The sequence below is a fragment of the Talaromyces amestolkiae genome, assembly GCF_001896365.1.
Source record: "Talaromyces amestolkiae strain CIB chromosome Unknown scaffold21.1, whole genome shotgun sequence".
NCBI lineage: Eukaryota > Fungi > Ascomycota > Eurotiomycetes > Eurotiales > Trichocomaceae > Talaromyces > Talaromyces amestolkiae.
In genome coordinates this window covers 505089-522858 of record NW_024468057.1, presented here as the reverse complement: position 1 = coordinate 522858, position 17770 = coordinate 505089, and the positions used below count along the sequence as shown (strand labels likewise).

General features: G+C 45.6%; 7 protein-coding genes across 7 annotated transcripts; 4 read left to right on the top strand and 3 right to left on the bottom strand.

Annotated features, from left to right (window-relative positions):
* Positions 1–640: 640 nt before the first annotated feature.
* BHQ10_008953 (uncharacterized protein) lies at positions 641–3681 on the top strand (the record flags this gene model as incomplete). The annotated part of the gene is made up of 7 exons (XM_040881815.1): positions 641–676; positions 725–1401; positions 1457–1541; positions 1590–2306; positions 3071–3170; positions 3219–3388; positions 3442–3681. 7 exons carry the CDS (start codon positions 641–643, stop codon positions 3679–3681), a joined length of 2025 nt encoding a protein of 674 aa, XP_040737455.1.
* A 158-nt stretch (positions 3682–3839) lies between these two features.
* BHQ10_008952 (uncharacterized protein) lies at positions 3840–4646 on the bottom strand (the record flags this gene model as incomplete). Its single annotated transcript, XM_040881814.1, has 2 exons — positions 3840–4413; positions 4471–4646. 2 exons carry the CDS (start codon positions 4644–4646, stop codon positions 3840–3842), a joined length of 750 nt encoding a protein of 249 aa, XP_040737454.1.
* A 673-nt stretch (positions 4647–5319) lies between these two features.
* On the top strand, positions 5320–6918 carry BHQ10_008951 (uncharacterized protein; the record flags this gene model as incomplete). The annotated part of the gene is made up of 7 exons (XM_040881813.1): positions 5320–5409; positions 5458–5533; positions 5594–5603; positions 5656–5864; positions 5924–6013; positions 6065–6751; positions 6803–6918. 7 exons carry the CDS (start codon positions 5320–5322, stop codon positions 6916–6918), a joined length of 1278 nt encoding a protein of 425 aa, XP_040737453.1.
* A 1374-nt stretch (positions 6919–8292) lies between these two features.
* On the top strand, positions 8293–10471 carry BHQ10_008950 (uncharacterized protein; the record flags this gene model as incomplete). The annotated part of the gene is made up of 7 exons (XM_040881812.1): positions 8293–8311; positions 8364–8462; positions 8586–8715; positions 8775–8978; positions 9047–9189; positions 9263–9712; positions 9765–10471. The coding sequence occupies 7 exons, from the start codon at positions 8293–8295 to the stop codon at positions 10469–10471; spliced, it is 1752 nt and encodes a 583-aa protein (XP_040737452.1).
* A 387-nt stretch (positions 10472–10858) lies between these two features.
* Positions 10859–11857, bottom strand: BHQ10_008949 (uncharacterized protein; the record flags this gene model as incomplete). The annotated part of the gene is made up of 3 exons (XM_040881810.1): positions 10859–11059; positions 11123–11236; positions 11291–11857. The coding sequence occupies 3 exons, from the start codon at positions 11855–11857 to the stop codon at positions 10859–10861; spliced, it is 882 nt and encodes a 293-aa protein (XP_040737451.1).
* A 744-nt stretch (positions 11858–12601) lies between these two features.
* Positions 12602–14958, top strand: BHQ10_008948 (uncharacterized protein; the record flags this gene model as incomplete). The annotated part of the gene is made up of 4 exons (XM_040881809.1): positions 12602–12765; positions 12833–13943; positions 14013–14174; positions 14227–14958. 4 exons carry the CDS (start codon positions 12602–12604, stop codon positions 14956–14958), a joined length of 2169 nt encoding a protein of 722 aa, XP_040737450.1.
* A 553-nt stretch (positions 14959–15511) lies between these two features.
* On the bottom strand, positions 15512–17386 carry BHQ10_008947 (uncharacterized protein; the record flags this gene model as incomplete). Its single annotated transcript, XM_040881808.1, has 1 exon — positions 15512–17386. One exon carries the CDS (start codon positions 17384–17386, stop codon positions 15512–15514), a length of 1875 nt encoding a protein of 624 aa, XP_040737449.1.
* Between the last annotated feature and the right edge of the window lie 384 nt (positions 17387–17770).

Genomic DNA, 17770 nt, shown 5'->3' with positions numbered 1-17770 from the left:
CTGGAAATGCCAGCCTTGCAACCATGCCGACCTATCATGATTGAGTCTCCCATCTAAGACAGATATAGCATCCTTGGAGATACCTACCTACGTAATAGTTGAGCTGTCTTTCTTTCTACCTCTATTTATCCAGAGGGGTGTGCATGCAAAGTTGTACAAGCTAATATCAGGCAAAGATGAGGCAAGCTGCATGGTTGTCACGATGGCTGCGACTATCATCCCTACAAGAGTTCACGAACGTAGGGTTATTGATTACCATTACAGCTTCCATTTGTTTCTGAATAATAATATTGAACGATGAGCGGGGTATTGACCTGTAAGCAATGGCTTTAGTAGTTTCTTGTTCTCACAAGCTCAGCCTTGTCCATAAAGCACAATTCCAGGGTCAGACGAGCAATAAGATCAATTTTTATCATGACACGTATCGTGGCGAGCCTTGTCTAAAGGCCCATATGACCTCTTCGCTAGGAAGTGAGGCAAGCTAAGTACATAATGTGCGTCTCCTTTACTATTGAAAAGACCCGATGTCTTTGGACTATTTATGATCAGGTTTTATCACTCTTTCACTAAGAGAATGCTATCGATGACTGATAGAGTCGAAAATTCTTTGTTAGTCCGTGTCACAAAGAGGCTCGTCGCAATGAACGGTCGCTCACAAAGCCCTACCAACTCCCAGGTAATGCTTCATCAATCATCAGTCCGTCACAAACTAATCAAATCTAAGACCTCTTCGCGATTATCCAGACGGACTCAAAGAAAACTAGCTCGAAATCACTCTCGGGAAATGGCATCTCTATATAGCGACGAACAAGCCGATGCTAGCAATGCTAGAAAAATTCCCCGAGAACCGGTCTCTCGCATAATCGAGTTGATGAAATTCCTGTCATCATATAATAATGATGTTGGAGAAATTGAACATGCACTGTCTAGTCTCCAGGAGAAGGATCAGAAAATCCGATCCCTTACTACGACTATCCGCGAGCTAAAGCGTTCCAATGATGAAGAGTTTCAAGGCCTACAGGCAAAGGTTGAGGAAGCTTCGAGGAGTTGGACAGAATTAGAGTACCAGAAGGCCCGTTTCAAGGAGGATCAAGAGGGATTGAAGAAGCAAATAGAACAAGAAAAGGTGAAACAATCAAATTTCATAAAACAACAGGAAAAGAAATTTGAAAAGAGATTCGAGGAAGAAAGAGACAAGCTTGTTGAAGAAAATGCTTCAAGGTTTGAGAGATTGAAGAGGGAAAACACGAAGCTCAATGAGAAGATAGGTACTCTGAATGATGAAAACGTCCAGAATGAGAAGACCCTCAAATTATACGCCCAAGATTCCAAGGTCCTAGAGTTGAAATTGGACGAGCTGAAATTGAGATATTCCATCCAGAGCCTACCTATCGAGCACTAGTACGTCATACCCACTGATTCTATTCACCAGTGACAGCTGCTAATACTAGAATAGCGAAGAACGACTCTCAAGGGTACGTGAAAAAATTCAAGCCATAGCACAGCATTTCTTATCGAATTTACCACCAGATAACGAATTGGTGAGTGGATTCTTGTCTCCGATTAATGAGCCTGTAATTGAGCCTTAGAAGAATATCGAGGAGACACAGAAGGAACTCCACCTCATGAACAGCATCCTGGGAACCATTTCTATATCTGCATCTGCGACATCCAAGTTTCTTCGCATTCGCGGTGCTCAATGCACCATAGTCCACGCAATTCACAAACTTGTTTGGCAGCCGTTCTACGTCACTACTAATCCTCTTTCACCCGAGACTACGGCTGTGTTATCTCAAATTACTCAGGCACTTGCCGGAGAAGACCGTCATAAAGAAAGCTTATGGCGCTTCCTCACTTTCAAAGGCCTCGAAACACAAACTTCTCCACAGGATATACACGTGGAAGAAACAGGGATTATGAAAATTCTTCGACGGCTCATCCCTGCCAAAGAACATGAGACCTTTGAGGTCGAGCTACGAGATGTTCTTCTGGAGTCTATTAGCTTCTGGAACGAATTGAAAAGGGATAGCTGCCTGGTGGAATTTGACCTTCAGCCACCCGCAGTCTGCAGTCCGGGTTGGGTAGCAGAAGACTGCCCAGAGCTTGAAAACATCGGTGTGAATGCTAAGTTGGAGTCTACATATGAACCCCAAATACAGCAGTCTTGGTGCCTATTTCCAAAAGTTGTATTCCACCCGGTTGATGCAAAGAAGAAAACCATTCCAGGGTATGCTATCTTCATGGACTCCCGGGCCTTTCACGAAAGCTGTGATGAAATACGACGTCACGAAGAGGAAATTGCACAGGTAAGAAAGAATCTTGTGAGGAGACCAACACTACGGGGAGGAGCCACGCCACTGTCGACGTAAGGCTACTTACATTCTAGCAGCCTAGCCTGCTCAAGATGCTTTGTCCCATCATATCAGCTCTATTGCATGTTTTTATTTCATTTTTACTAATTGAAATCGTGTTATCTCTCTAAACTGTCAGCAATATGTATCAGTCGCCTGTTAATAAATGATAATTATCCGCTAATCTGCATATCTGACCAAGTCAACCAAGAGCCCCTTAGAATGGACTGAACATGCTGAGAATATCTATATATTATTAAGGTGTTTTAATCCTTTTAGACTGACGTGCTAAGCACTGTGTAAGATTAATAAAGTAAAATTCAATTATGTTAGAGTCGATGATGGTCATTTTAGAGCTGATAAAGGAAGCGGGGGCTTTTATACTAGAACAGTGATTAGATCTAGAAGATAAATTTTTATAACTATTAAGAAATTACTATAGTAGAAGATATTTCTACTATAATGTTTAAAGATAATACTATTTTTCCAAAGAACTCCGGGCAGTATACTTTTTTAAGATCCTATCCTTCACGTAAAGTTGAGAGATGATAATACGCTGTTGCAAAACTCTACGTTGCATATCATTTGAAATGCTATCATTCAAGTGCAAGTCTCAGCCATGATTGGGACAGAGCTACCTCGAGCATGAGCTTCGTCATCTTGATACCTGTGTAGAACGATGATTCTAGTTAGGGTTACCAAGCTAAGTCACCAGTAAGCGGGGCTGGATGAAAAGAAAATTCCCCACCTCTCACAATTCTTCCTCATCGTCCTCTTTCAGCGATGCCATGAATCCTTTCATCGGCGCATTTCAGCTAAGTAAGACCTGGTATCGTGTAGGTCTTACGTCTGAATTTCCAGACATAGCTGACGGTGACGATAATGGCTGCCAATTAACGCCCAGCTGCAAAGCGTTCAAGATCCCGAGCAAAGTAAACCAAGAAGCGCTCGAGGCGAATTTATCAGAACTACCGAAGGATCTGAAAGATCAGGTCCTGATTTTTAAATATCAAGGCAAGATTCATGCTATTGATCATGTATGTTCCCCTTTCTGGCCTTGGGAAGAAGATGTGGCTGACGAAGAACTCAGCAATGCCCGCATTCTTCATTCCCGCTTTCGCAGGGGAACCTGTTTGATATTGAGGATTTCGGTATCAAGCTGAGCACTGGGATTACGTGTCCCAAACATGGATGGTCGTTTGATATTACTTCTGGCCAAGCGGATCGTGGCAATTATAAGTTGAAGGTTTGGGAAGTGCAACTGCGTGATCAACCGGATTCTGCTGCCGATAAGGAGATTTGGGTGCGGCGGAAGCAGAGGATAGGTTGATTGACATGGATTTGACTGGATGGGTTGTTATTATATTGAAGCAAGTTCTGGTTTCTGGTGCGATTTGGAAGATACCAATGTACATAGTACTTTTTTCATTCATGATTTCTAATATATCGGCTCCACACTAATTCAAAATTTCTGCCATCTAGGGAATGTCAATTATTTCTTTCCATGTAAGGCTGACATCCTTCATAAATATCCTTGTACCCATCGTACTTCATAAACCTCTGAAATGTGCCTTCGTCAACCATCCTGGCAGACTGCAGCGCTCCGGCAATGAAGAAATCAGTATATGTAGGCTTATCGCCCAACACGAACGGTCCTTGAGCCTTGTTTGTCCGCATCAGCTCGCCGACAGCTCTCAGTTCAGGATCGATGGCAATCCAATCCTGCTCTTCTTTCTCCAAATCAAGTACGTCTTCGAGTCGCCGTCCTATCGATGCCTCTCGTGTACGTCGAAAGTATTCCTGGGCATGTGGAGACAGGATGTTTATCTCCCGTGGCATTATCGAGCCACTGAGGGTCCTGCCGATGATAGATCGCGACTTGACCTCAACTTCGCGGCCCAATTCTGATGTTAGTGGCACTGGTGGTTCTGGATATGTTGATTCTAGGAAATGTGCAATTTTAGATGAATCCATGATATACGTGTTGGTTGGTATGTGATGGATCGCGGGCACTGTGTATTTGGACTGGGAACCCGTAGCTGTTTTGCCAGGTTTAAGGCCCCTGATATATGGTCAGAATATTGTCGATTGTGAAATTGTACGGAAATGGGAAACTTACAGCTCTTTCAGCGTAGGCTCAATGTCTGGAAATTCGAGGAATATGGTCTTATAAGGAATACGCTTATAGTTAAGCATAAGGCGGATACGCCAAACTGTGGGGGAGAAGCAGACATCCTTGATGCATGCAAGGTCATACAAGACAATATCAGGCTCAGATCCGGCATTTAAAGCCATCTTGGTTATTAAATAGCTGTTTGCTATGGAGCAATTTGTAACCAGAATTTTTGAATGCGACTTTTTTTTATGGAATACTGGGTGCGAGAGTTAGCTTTCTAGGCAGCTATAGCTAAGCTGAAGAGGGGTGTGTACTCCACTTCGACCAGACAAGTTCTGATCCGATTGGCGTACCTATTTATAGGAGATGTATGAGCATGGGGCACTTCAGCCATTCATACATGTTCGCAGAATGGCCACGGTGTTCCAGTGAGGTCAAAATGGATCCCTGGTAAGAACAAGGGTCACATATGGCCCGACATTTTTCATGGCGCACCACTTGGGTGTCCTTGAACTGCTGAATGTCTGCAAAGACTATTTATCATTCATCTACTGTCATCCAGTCATACATCATTCGCAGCCCTACAAATGTATGGTCGAAGCCTAAAAATCATCAGAAATTAGGGTTAATATGTATCAGCCTAATGCGGTTAGCGGGATGGATTGAGAAGCTATGGCCACCGGGGCAGGTGATAAGGCTTATCGCGCAACTCCCTCGTCACATCACTTCACCATCTTCGTCTCATTTCAATTTCATCGATCAAACCTCAATCTATCGTTGAATATTTGATTAATCACGTTGAGAGGTCTGATAAACTTTTAAAGATTGGAGTTGCCTCGCCACGCACCCAACATGACGCCCCTGGCATCTGAATCCGATGTTCAGTATACCGTCTTCGTGCGACTGCCGTTTCCCCGAGGCGACTTTATCGATCCTCCTCCTGTTAGTGAATATTGATGGATTATACAAGCATTTTGCTGATTGTAATAGGCAAACTGGAGTCTTGTCAAAGATCGCGCGCTATGGGAGATTCTGTCACAGCCATCTAAGGGCAATGATATAGACTGTATGTTGGCACCCCGGGCCGATAGTGTGATACCTATGCTGACAGCGCTTTGATACTTAGGGAAAGCAATGTATGACCCTCTCGTCGCCAGATCCATATATTTTGAAGACTGAATCGATCAGCGCCGATGACTTCAACGTTACCCTCCCGTTCCTTCTCCAGCAGGCCGCGTGGCTCTACGATCGACAACTATCCCAAGTCCGAGCACAAATGCTAAAGGTCGGCAATACACATTCGCAGTCATCGTCTCCGACCCCGGGGCCAATACTTGGGTCGGTTTCTGGGAGTGGTGCATTAGGTGGACAAGCTATGAGGAGAGTTGGCAGTGGCGGTGTGTTTTGATTTATCGTTTTGCTGATACTGCATGTGAATGAAGCTAAAGTTGGGTAGGATCCCGTGTCCCTTCGAGATTATCGGCTGTTCAGAAAGACAATCAACCGTCAAGGGTGGACAGCAGTGGTTCCTCGACGAAAGCTCAGGGTAATACACATTCCGCCTCTGAGTACGACAAAATAATACTAACCCGTTTAGCACCATCCGTCCGAACAAATTCCGCCAACACCGTTACTCAGACACCAGTAGCGACCGAAAGCATAGATAAACCGCCCCTGACAAAAACGTTAGCTGGCCGAGATTTACCCCGACGCGAGAGGCCAAGTCTGGCTATTCTTCAGAAAGCACCCCAAACAACGCAACAGGCCGACGATAGCCCATCAATATCAACCGATTCTGATACCGACTCTGATCTAGGTGATGATGATGACGATGACAGTGAGGATGAGATGTTGACCAGTCGTCGACTGCCTGGTGTTCGTCGATTCGGTAAATATTCTATGCATAAGCCTAGTTTAAGGGACGATCTAGATGACGACGACGACGATGATTCGCCTGCATTTCTCCCCCTACCGCGCGAAAATGAATCTGGTGCTCAGCACATGAACTCGACACTCCGCCAACAGAACAATATACCAGAAACGTCGCAAAGACAAATGACAGGCTATACCCCATCACATCGTCGTGAATTAGTAAGTCTGGATAGTTCAGCAAGCTCTGGCGTCGCCATAGGTAGTCCGCGAGCCGGACCCCAGCGTCCAACAGAACCCCTGAGTCCGAGACGAGTTGCCCACCTGTCCCGGCAGAGTTCCAGACAGCAGGGATCGGCGAATCAAAGTAGTGAAGAGACGCCCAGCATGGGCAGTAGTTTTAGTGACTTAGATGGTATTTCGTTTGCCTTTCCAGTATTGCGGAGTATTTTACTAACTGCCTCAGATGCGAGCGTCACACAATCAGCGCTCGAAGAAGCTCTTTTGAGTAATATGCAGCATGGAGGAATGGCGAGTCGAATGAGCACGATCAGTCAAGCGCTGCGCAGTCGTTATTTGTGAATCTGTGTAGACTTTATCAGAATTTGAAAATCGAATGATTATATGTCTATGAGTAAGCGAGCCAGCGCGCATTATCTTGTTAGCCACAGAGTAATGATATTACATTGATCTACTGTAACCAGGCATTCCTCTATCTTCATTTCCTTGTCTCTACTTAAAATATATTCTTCTAAAACGAAGAAGTCGCAAAGTCGGAAATGGCTCAGTCAAGCGGCGAAACTGATAGGTCTTCTACTTGCACTGTTCATAGAAACTGTATTCTGTTCCTAATCCTGACGCTGAGATTAGGCTATCATTTTTATAATTGAATATGTCAACCTTGGCCTGTCGGTCCTTAGTGTCGTTCGGCCTTGAAGATGTCTATTGCCTATAACGTCCGCTGCCTTATCCTTTCTTGACGTTATTGGCCCACTCATTCTGTCAAATGAAGAGCACATTAAGTCAATTCAGCCATCGCCTCTGATATCATTCTATCATTTGGTATCGATGCTATATGATGCTGTCCACGTTCGAAGCGTGTGGCTCCGAGGAACTCATTGTCATATATGTAAGATGGGAGACCCAAGAGAATTGATGAAAGGAGGATGGGGATGTGCGAAGACTGTGGGATGATAACGCCCACATTTAAGGGGCCATTCTCAAGATCATCGGGAATACTTTTTGTCACGATGAGATGGTGAGAATTTTGGGAACACAGACTTTCTCTGCCGAGACCATGAATCGATTCTCCTTGTATCTGCAATGATAAGTCGATAGAAATTCAACAGAATTCGATGATTACCGCAAAGAGTGTACTGCATTTGTGCCTGTCTGACTCGGAAATTCTTTAGGACACGGTTTTAGTGGCCTTATTCTTCAGGCAGCAGAATGCAAATATTTACCCAAAGGATCGAAAAGAGTGATGTTAAGCGCAAGCCCTTCTCCACAAAATCGTGAGTTTAGAGGAAGCTCTAGCCGATATGGAGACTAGCCTTTAACCTTCTTCCAGATATGGCGATTATAAGCATCAACCAATCACGGTTGACTTTCGTTCTTCAAATTCCTATATGGAACATGTACAAATTGGGTATATGCAAACGCTAATTTTGATGAAGCTATTCTCATTACCTGACCGGGGATAATTTTGCCAAAGATTATTTGACAAACCACTGACTGGTGGCTTGCTGAATTTGATGGACGGCGCTGGTTTTATACGCACACGGTCTAGAACGAGTGCTCGAACAGGATTATTATATTACGGATAGGGATGAGGAATAAAGCATTACCTATAAGACATACTAGAAACGTTTCCGCAATCCAGTTCCAATTAATATCTGTACCTGGATTTAGCTTTCAGTACAGCATAGTTCTCGCTTGACAGAGGATCTCCTCACAATGTCCGGTCTGAGAAGTGGTATGTAGCTTAAAGAGGCCTCGCATCACACAGCTAACGTTCTGTAACTCAGCCAAGCACTTTATCAATGATGTTCAGAATCCTGTTCAAGTTTCGCTGACGGCCGCCGCCCGAGGCGCTGATGGACTACGAGTACTATCGAAGGAACAAGGTATGAGAACCATTCACGACTCAAAGCCATTTCTCGGTAGAAAAGGCTGACCTATAGAAGTTCTATATAGAAAACTACCAGCAGACCATGGAAAGGTGATACTTCTTTCTGGTGGCGGATCAGGGCATGAGCCAGCTCACACCGGCTACGTGGGCGAGGGCATGCTCGATGTTGTAGTTGCCGGCAATATCTTCGCATCGCCTTCTGCATCTCAGATTTTGGCAGGTGTCAAATCAGTTGACGCATGCCGAGGGTATGGTTCTAAAAGGAATCTGTTTTTGGCTGAAAACATGCTCATCGACTCTTACACAGGATTCTTATGATCGTCAAGAATTACACAGGCGACAAATTGAATTTCGGGTTAGCCGCCATAAAAGCCAGAGCTCTAGGACTGAACGTGGAAGTCGTCATGGTTGGAGATGATGTGTCAGTTGCCAATAACCCAACAGTAGGCAGACGAGGTCTTGCAGGTGTGGTTTTCGTACATAAGATCGCTGGTGCCTTGGCCGCAAAGGGGTATGTTGTTCACGATGATGGGTTGGATGGATTTCTATCGCGATTGTTATGCTGACTTGAAATTACAGCGCTGATCTATCATCCGTTGCGACTATTGCAAACAAGACGGCAAATCAAATGGCAACTGCAGCTGTGAGTTTAGATAGATGCAGTGTACCGAAACGTGCGCCGATTGAACTGTTACCGCCTGATGAAGTGGAATTTGGAATGGGTACGAGCAGCCTACTCGATAAAGATATCTACGATCCAGAACCAGCTAACATGTCCTTCGCGAATATCAACAGGTATACATAACGAGCCCGGCGTAACTCGATCAAAGCTCCAATCGCTCGAAGTAACCGTCACAACTCTTTTGAATACTATACTCGCCCCGAAACCAGATAGCTGGCATCCTACCATGGAGCAACCCGTTGCAGTCATGGTGAATAATCTGGGTGGTCTTAGTCCTCTGGAAATTAGCATCATTGCAGAAGAGGTACATCAGCAACTGGAAATGAGGTCTATAATCGTCAAAAGATTTATGTTCGGGACGTTTGTTACTGCTCTCGATGGTCCTGGATTTTCGGTTACGCTTTTGGGGCTTGACGATGAGCTCCTATCGCTATTGGATGCACCCACCACGGCGCCGGGCTGGCCCAAGTCAATATTAACAGTGCCTGCAGACGTTGTGACAGCAGTTATTGAGCAATCTAGTACTGAAGTCACACCAATTCTATCACATACAGGACCGAAAGGTAAGCAGTACAAACGTTGCCAGGTTTTACCGACACTAATACAGATTTTCAGTTGCCAAAACAATTATTCAAAAAATCTTTGATAATGTTGCCAGCACAACCCGAGAGGATGAACCTCTGATTACTGAGTACGATACTCTGGCCGGAGATGGTGACTGCGGAGAGACTCTGCTGAACGGCGTGAATGGTAACTTGCCTCAAATTCTCAGTGATTTATCTTTTCTTACACAGCCTGCAGGCCTTGTCGAGCTTTCCGACGATCTCCAGACCGACTCTATCGATTTGGCTCACATGTTCCGACAAATCGCCATTGTAGCCGAAACCAAAATGGGCGGTACTTCAGGCGCCATCTATGCTATATTCACCAACGCGGTTGCTGAAGCCCTAGAGAGCATCGATTTAGACGCAAACTCGAACAAACAATCTATCAGTGAGATCATATCCATAACCCTCAGCAAGGGGTTGGAGGATCTTTTCAAGTTCACGACGGCACGAGAAGGTCACAGGACATTGATGGACACACTCATACCTTTTGTGACGACATTTAGCAATACGGGACAAGATTTTGATGCCGCCTTTGAGGCAGCAAGACAAGGTTGTGAGAAGACTAAGGTGATGGAAGCTCTCTTGGGAAGGGCTAGTTATGTTGGAAAAGGTCGTTTTGAGGAGAATGGGGGGATACCGGATCCTGGCGCGCTGGGTGTTTTGAGTATTCTTAGGGGTATCAAGTTGGCTTTGGAAAATGTCGTGAAAGGCTGAAATTGGACTCAACTAGATCATTGGAGGTCTTGCAAAGTCGAGATGAATTCAGCGTGACTTAATAAATGTAATCTTAGTTCTAGTAAATGCATATACCTTGATCAAGTGCCTCAGTTGGATTATCGCTTTCCGAAGTCGACCGTATCTTGCATGTGGACATCCAAAACAGTCTAGTGCTTTCATTCCATATTATTTGATACACTCACCTAGACATGTTGTCTTTTCCACTCGTAATCCAGGACAGTTGAAATTCTACAAAGCTAAAAAGAGAAATCGGCCACCAATACACAAAATGCCACTTGCAGGAATTGTCATGGCATCGATTTCATTAAACTCTATAGTATGCAAATCTGAAATAATTCTCAATGTCTATCGATCAATTTATCTTTATGCAGAGGCACAGTGGCCTCCATCGACCCTCAAATCCGCACCAGTCATAAATGAACTTCCTTCTGATAGAAGGAAAACGGTTGGTGCCTTGAACTCCTCTGGTGTTGAAAGTCTTCCCAAAAGTGCTCCAGCCATGAAGATCTTTTCTACCTCGGGTTCTGCGGCGAGTAATTGGTTCGTCATATCCGTTCGTATGTACTATTAGATCAAAGTTGAGTTAGAAGTGAGTTGCAGTGGAAGTTAGACCATGACATAGCTTACACCTGGAGATAATGTATTGATTCTGATACCGTATTGACCCCATTCTTGGGCCAAGGAACGGCACATCTGGTGAACGGCTGACTTACTTGTGTTATATGCGGAACATGTAAGTCCCTATTTTTTGAGTCAGTAACGATATTCACAAGAACGAAGAAGAGTAAAACGAACCCGGTTTGCAATATCTCCCGACATGCTTGCCACCAACACAATGCTGCCGGGCCTCTTCTTCTCTACCAATTTCCTTGCCGTCCATTTCGCCGTGACAAAGCTTCCAGTAACATTTACCCTTAATATCCTTTCAAAGTCCTGAGAGTTATATTCCAGTGCAGGAACCTTTTGCTGGATACCGGCACACGCAACCATACCATAGAAAGGTGCCCCATTTGCATTGGCTTTCTCCTCAATAGCATTAATCACTTCTTCCATCTCAATTTCGCTAGTAACATCGCATGTAGCGTATGTGGCAGTCAAGTTGTGAATTTTGCAGAGTTTCTGGAGATCGCTCCATTCAGGCTCGGAGGGAACAGGGAGGAGGTCGAGACATGCTACGTGGCCACCGGATTCGACGACTGCGTAAGCGACGGCCATACCGAGACCTCTAGCACCGCCGGTGATAGCGATAGTTTTGCCGCGAAGCGATAGCAGATTTGGGACGGTGTCCTGTCCATATTGAGTTTTGGCTTCCGCTGTAGGCGCCGTGTTCGTTTGGGGATCTTCCAGCAATACAGGCGACATCTTCTTGTTCTTGTGACTAGTAAAATGAAAATGATAAATCAATGATTGAGAAGTCAATAGCGCGCAAGAATAAAATTTACATCCGCATAGTGAAGTCTCAATTGCGATAACATTGCTGTTATATGATGTATAGCATTAATGGACTGTGGATCATAGGCCATTGACTTCATTGCAGTAAAAATCTTGGAAGCCGATGAAGCGTTCCGAGACGCATCTCGGAATCGGCGAACAATCTTGTCAACAAGTCAGAACATGCCCATCAATCCACAACTTTGGGGAAATGAATTCCTTAAGAACCAAAATGGATTCTCCAAGCGATACGAACTTATGGAAGGAAAGCCGAGGGGCACATGACCCCTCATTGCCCCAAAGATGTACTCCAGATGAAGTTCCACAATCTTCCGGAATAGGAAACCCTAAGCGCCATCGCCAGGGACAGGTGTAAATGTGCCCCTCACTGAACAAGGAAACATCATCAGACTAAGTAATAATTGGAGACGAGGTCTTGAATCTTTGAAGCTCTGGAGCCACGGGATTCCTGTTTGGGATGAACAAAAATTCATACGTAGCATACTCTCATTCTGTTGAGTTACTCAACAGCTATGCGACGCAGTAGATTTATAAAGCGCACCCCGGGGGTTTGAAGGCTCTTTGCAATCTTATGATATTGAGGCAAATGAGGTTTCGAAGAATTGCCATTGCTCTGACATAGTATATTTTCAAAATTCATCTTCAATATTCGCAATGGCGCCCATTAGCACAGTTTCCGCAAATGGAGCTGCGACAAATGGCAGCGCCCATCTTCAATTATCTCCAGTTCAAGATCAGAAAAAGATTGATCAGGCCTTGAGAACTTTCCGATGTCTGATTGCAGATCTCTGCGAACAATTCAAGGGCGGTCATCCAGGGTAAGATGCATCGTTCCCATACATAATGGAAAGTGTACAGTCAGGCCAACTAACATAACACCTACAGTGGTGCGATGGGAATGGCGGCAATTGGTATCGCTCTTTGGAAATACACGATGAAATATTCGCCCACAAACCCAAACTACTTCAACCGCGACCGCTTCGTCCTCTCCAACGGCCACACATGCCTATTCCAATACACATTCCTCCATCTTGTCGGTTATCCCGCGATGACAATGGAACAACTTCAATCATATCATTCGACCCGTACCGACTCAATATGTCCTGGTCACCCCGAGATTGAAAATGACGGAATTGAAGTCACAACAGGACCACTGGGACAAGGAATCGCGAATGCAGTTGGATTGGCAATGGCCACGAAGCATCTCGGCGCTCGTTACAACAGGCCCGGATTTGAGGTCGTTAATAATATGACATGGTGCATGATTGGTGATGCATGTCTTCAGGAAGGTGTAGCTATGGAAGCTATTCAGCTCGCGGGGCATTGGAAGTTGAACAATTTGGTTGTTATCTATGATAATAACCAGGTTACATGTGATGGTAGTGTGGATCTCTGCAACACAGAAGATGTCAACGCAAAAATGCGAGCGTGTGGTTGGGATGTCATTGATGTCGAAGACGGGTGCTACGATGTCCCTGCTCTGACTGCGGCTCTAGCCCAAGCTCGCTCTAACCCAAAGCCAACATTCATCAATGTCCGGACAGTCATCGGTATTGGTAGTAAGGTTGCAGGCGATGCTAAGGCTCACGGTGCAGCATATGGAGCGGAAGACGTGGCATCCATCAAGACAAAATTCGGCATGGACCCAGAGCAACATTTCGTCGTCCAAAATGAAGTTTATGACTTTTTCCGTGACGCGGTACAAAGAGGCCAAGCTTATGAAAACGAATGGAACCAATTATTGGAACGATATGGGAAGGAATATCCAGAATTGCATCAAGAGTTTTTGCTGAGAGTTGAAGGAAAGATGACCGATGACTGGACCAAGATTTTACCAACAAAAGAGGAGTTTCCTACAGCACCTACGGCGTCACGAAAGTCTGCAGGGCTTTGCTGCAACCCATTGGCCTCGAAGCTACAGAATCTGATAGTTGGAACGGCTGACTTGACTCCCTCCGTTAACATGGCCTGGAAAGGCAAGGTTGACTTTCAACATGTAAGTGTATTTCATATTCTCCCGAGTTGATACGACTTTGTTCGCGGACTAATCAACTTGAAATCATAGCCGGATCTGAAAACCACATGCGGCATCAATGGAGACTATAGTGGACGTTATGTTCATTGGGGTATTAGGGAGCATGCCATGGCTTCGATCTCTAATGGATTGGCAGCGTTCAACAAGGGAACAATCCTACCGGTTACTTCTTCCTTCTTTATGTTTTATATTGTGAGAAATCAATCCACCCCATTTTTCAGGTCCAATGCTAATCTACCTTCAGTATGCTGCCCCAGGTGTCCGCATGGGCGCCCTTCAAGGCCTTCAACAAATCCACATTGCCACTCACGACTCCATCGGCACAGGCGAAGATGGCCCTACACATCAACCTATTGCTTTAGCAGCATTGTACCGTGCTATGCCCAACCTTCTCTACATCCGACCATGCGACAGCGAAGAGACAGCTGGAGCATTCGTTTCTGCGCTAAAAGCAACTTCCTCTCCGACTATCATTTCACTTTCTCGACAGAACTTAGAGCAATATCCACAGTACTCATGCAGAGAAAAAGCCCAAAAGGGTGCGTACGTCTTTGTTGAGGAAGAAGATGCCGATGTGACTTTGATCGGCGTCGGTGCTGAGATGGTGTTTGCCATGCGTACACGGGAGCTTCTGCAAGAAAAGTTCAACATCAAGGCTCGCGTCGTTAGTTTCCCGTGTCAAAGGCTTTTTGAGCAGCAGAGCATCGAATATAAGAGGTCTGTGTTGAAATACAAGTCAACTCCACGCGTGGTTATTGAGGCCTACGCTGTGAACGGATGGGAGCGTTATGCTGATGCAGGATTCTCAATGTCTTCATTTGGACATTCTCTGCCTGGTCCAGCGGCATATAAATATTTTGGCTTTGATGAGCAAGTCATTGCCCCTAAGGTGGCTGATTTTGTTGCTGATGCTAAACGGGATGGCCTTGACTCGTTACGAGGAGAGTTTAGAGATTTGAATGATGGCCACCATTGAATAATTATTTGAATAGACTGGAACGTCTGGGAAAGACCGGTGTTTTGTTGGTTCTTGATACTTTAGATCAATATATCGATAACTTTCGAGTTTACTGTCACTCTTTGTAAAGCACCTTGAAAACTAAACAGAGCCTAAACATTGTTCACTGACGAGCAACATCACTAACAGAACCTTGACGCGCGTTACTCCGAACTGAGTCGAGGCACAGATCGTGCCTCTCAATATTATTGTGGGCTCCTAGTGGTTCATCAAAGCTGCTGCCTACTGTTATCGATTCTCATATAAGCTCGATAACAGTCTACCCGGATAATGACAGTTCAGAATATTGACGAAATACCTAGTCCTCCTGGTCCGGCATCTGTATTGCTGTAGGTCTGTACTTGACCAGCGTCCCGAGGGTCTGGAATCAAGGTCGCTCCAGAGGATAGACCTATGTGCCACAATCTACAAATTTTGAAACAAGAATAAGAGGTATATTTTGCAGGTATCAGGGAAGAGGCGCCGCATCTTCTGTGAATTGCGATTTCAGGTGGCTAGGTACATTGGAAGGCTAGATCAATCCCCAGAACTCTTTCAAATCATCTGCCCTCCACTGAGTAGGCCATCCACTCTCCTTCTCAATACGCTCCAACAATTCCAGAATCTCTTGATGCTGACTCGGATGACTCATCCACTGTCCCGCAATCCAAAGCGGTTGCATAGCATTCGTCCACGCTCCATGATGATGATTATTGATTGAAATACCACACACCAGACGCGCGTGCCACAGTGCAGACCGTGGTTTTGGTTCCAAGCGCATTCCCGGCGGGCGAGCCTGTAACATGAGCAATGAAGCGGTGTGGTAGAGCTGATTTCCAGATATCGCAGCAGGGTTAGCGAATAGTATCTTTGGAAACGAGCTACTAGATGAGGAGTATTCCATCACTGGTTTCATTTCTTCGGGGCGTTTGAGATACCAGTCTTGTATGTAGAGCCATAGTTTAGACCACCGTTCTGTAAATGCTCGGTCCGTGAGGCTGTTGTTTCGAGGACCGCCGAGTCTTCCAAATTTGTGATGACATGGAGCAAGTACATCTAGAACTTGTGCACAGAGATAAACCATATAATTTGCGAAGGTGTCAAAGGTAGGTGCCGATCGAAAGAGACGCACGTCCGCGTCGAGATCACCAGTCGCCCAATGATCAACGGGGATAAGGGTTTTGGTGCAAGATATCAGCCCTCCACATACATCCATTCGCGCAAAACACCAGAATAGTGCTTGCTCTGGGCCACCGGAAAACCCGTTCATTCCGACGGCTTCCATCAACCCTGCACATCCGTCCAAATGTCGCTGCCAGGCTTTTGGCGCACAGCTGAGCATCTCCAGAACGCAGAGAACTACACATGAGGCAATAACTGCCGTACTTCTTGTCGGTAATAATGGTAGAAGGATATGAATGGCATGGTGATAGAATTCCAGACTGCGTTCGTTGTGTGCTGTGGCACCTTTCCGCTCTAGCTGACGTGCCGATAGGGCTAGCATGGCATATCTGAGGTGCTCGTGCGAGCGAGCCATAGCCAGTAAATTGTTCTGGAAATGGCATTGGTTGTCGAATTTATCTAGCCATGGCGCGAGTTCCCCTAGCCAATTCTTCCATAATAGAAACTCTTCCTCTTCCGGTATCTTAATACGTGCACTTGTACTATCGACCTGAAAACCAAAGTCCTCCCCCAAGTGCTCGGGCGTACAGTGTCTAGTTGGCACACTCGATCTCGCCTCTAGGATGAGGTGATTTCTCAATGTGGAGTGGAGCTCGAGATACTCGGATCCAGGGACGAAGATGCCGTCCTGAACGTGGAAATCAGACAAGGGTATCGATGGATCACAGTAACCACTTCGTATTGATTGTGATAGTGGCGAATATACTGCGCTGTAGTCAGATTCATCGTCCATTGATAGCTGGTCGCGCTGAAGGACTTGTTTTAACCACATATTATTCGTTGTATAGCCGTCGGGTGCATCGACAATGCCTCCTGCCTGCTCTGCAGGTGCACAGGCAATCGGTCCTTGAGAATATGCGATGCTTGGAGGTGACAAATTATCGATATCACTTTTGGGAGGAAGAGGTCGATTAGATCCTGGAATCAACTCTCTTCGCACATCGGATGGACTTCGCATTTTTCCAGGGCTCTTCCACTGGTCATGTTCTCTTTCCGCTTCACCATCCGGCTCGGCTCTATTCTCGTGCCTTGCTATCCGGCTAGCTTGCCTTCCCTCTTCTCTTCCAGCATCATACTCAAGCAATCTATGGCCTGGACTAGGGGAAATGGGATCGTCGAGGATCGGGCCTTCCTCCGGTACAACATGATGATAATCACGAATAACTTCCGACGTAATGTCCAGTATCTGGAAACGTCTCGGTGTGCGAGTTGGTATCACTGGCATTTGCACAGTTTGTGAGTTCTCTGCGCGAAAAGAAATGCGCATTCCCCATCTACAGTTTTCGCGGCTTTTGTGGCAGTGACGACAAGTTGGCTTTGCTTCGTCACATTTTCGTCGCTTCCTTCGGCAGTTCAGACACCCTGATCTGGTTCGTTTCCAGGGCTTCTCGCCATTTTGCCGGTCTTCGTGCGACGTATCCTGAGCTTCCATATCTGTTATTACACCTTCCAATTGAGTGACCGATGTCGAATTTTTATCTTGTTCGACTTATGAAGTGGCCAAGGTGCAATCTTAATCTCGTCCGGGGTAGACGTGGGATGGTTGGAAAAGTAAAACGTGGGGCCCCGATATGCCTAGGAAACCAATCAACTAGCCCTGTGCCACCTT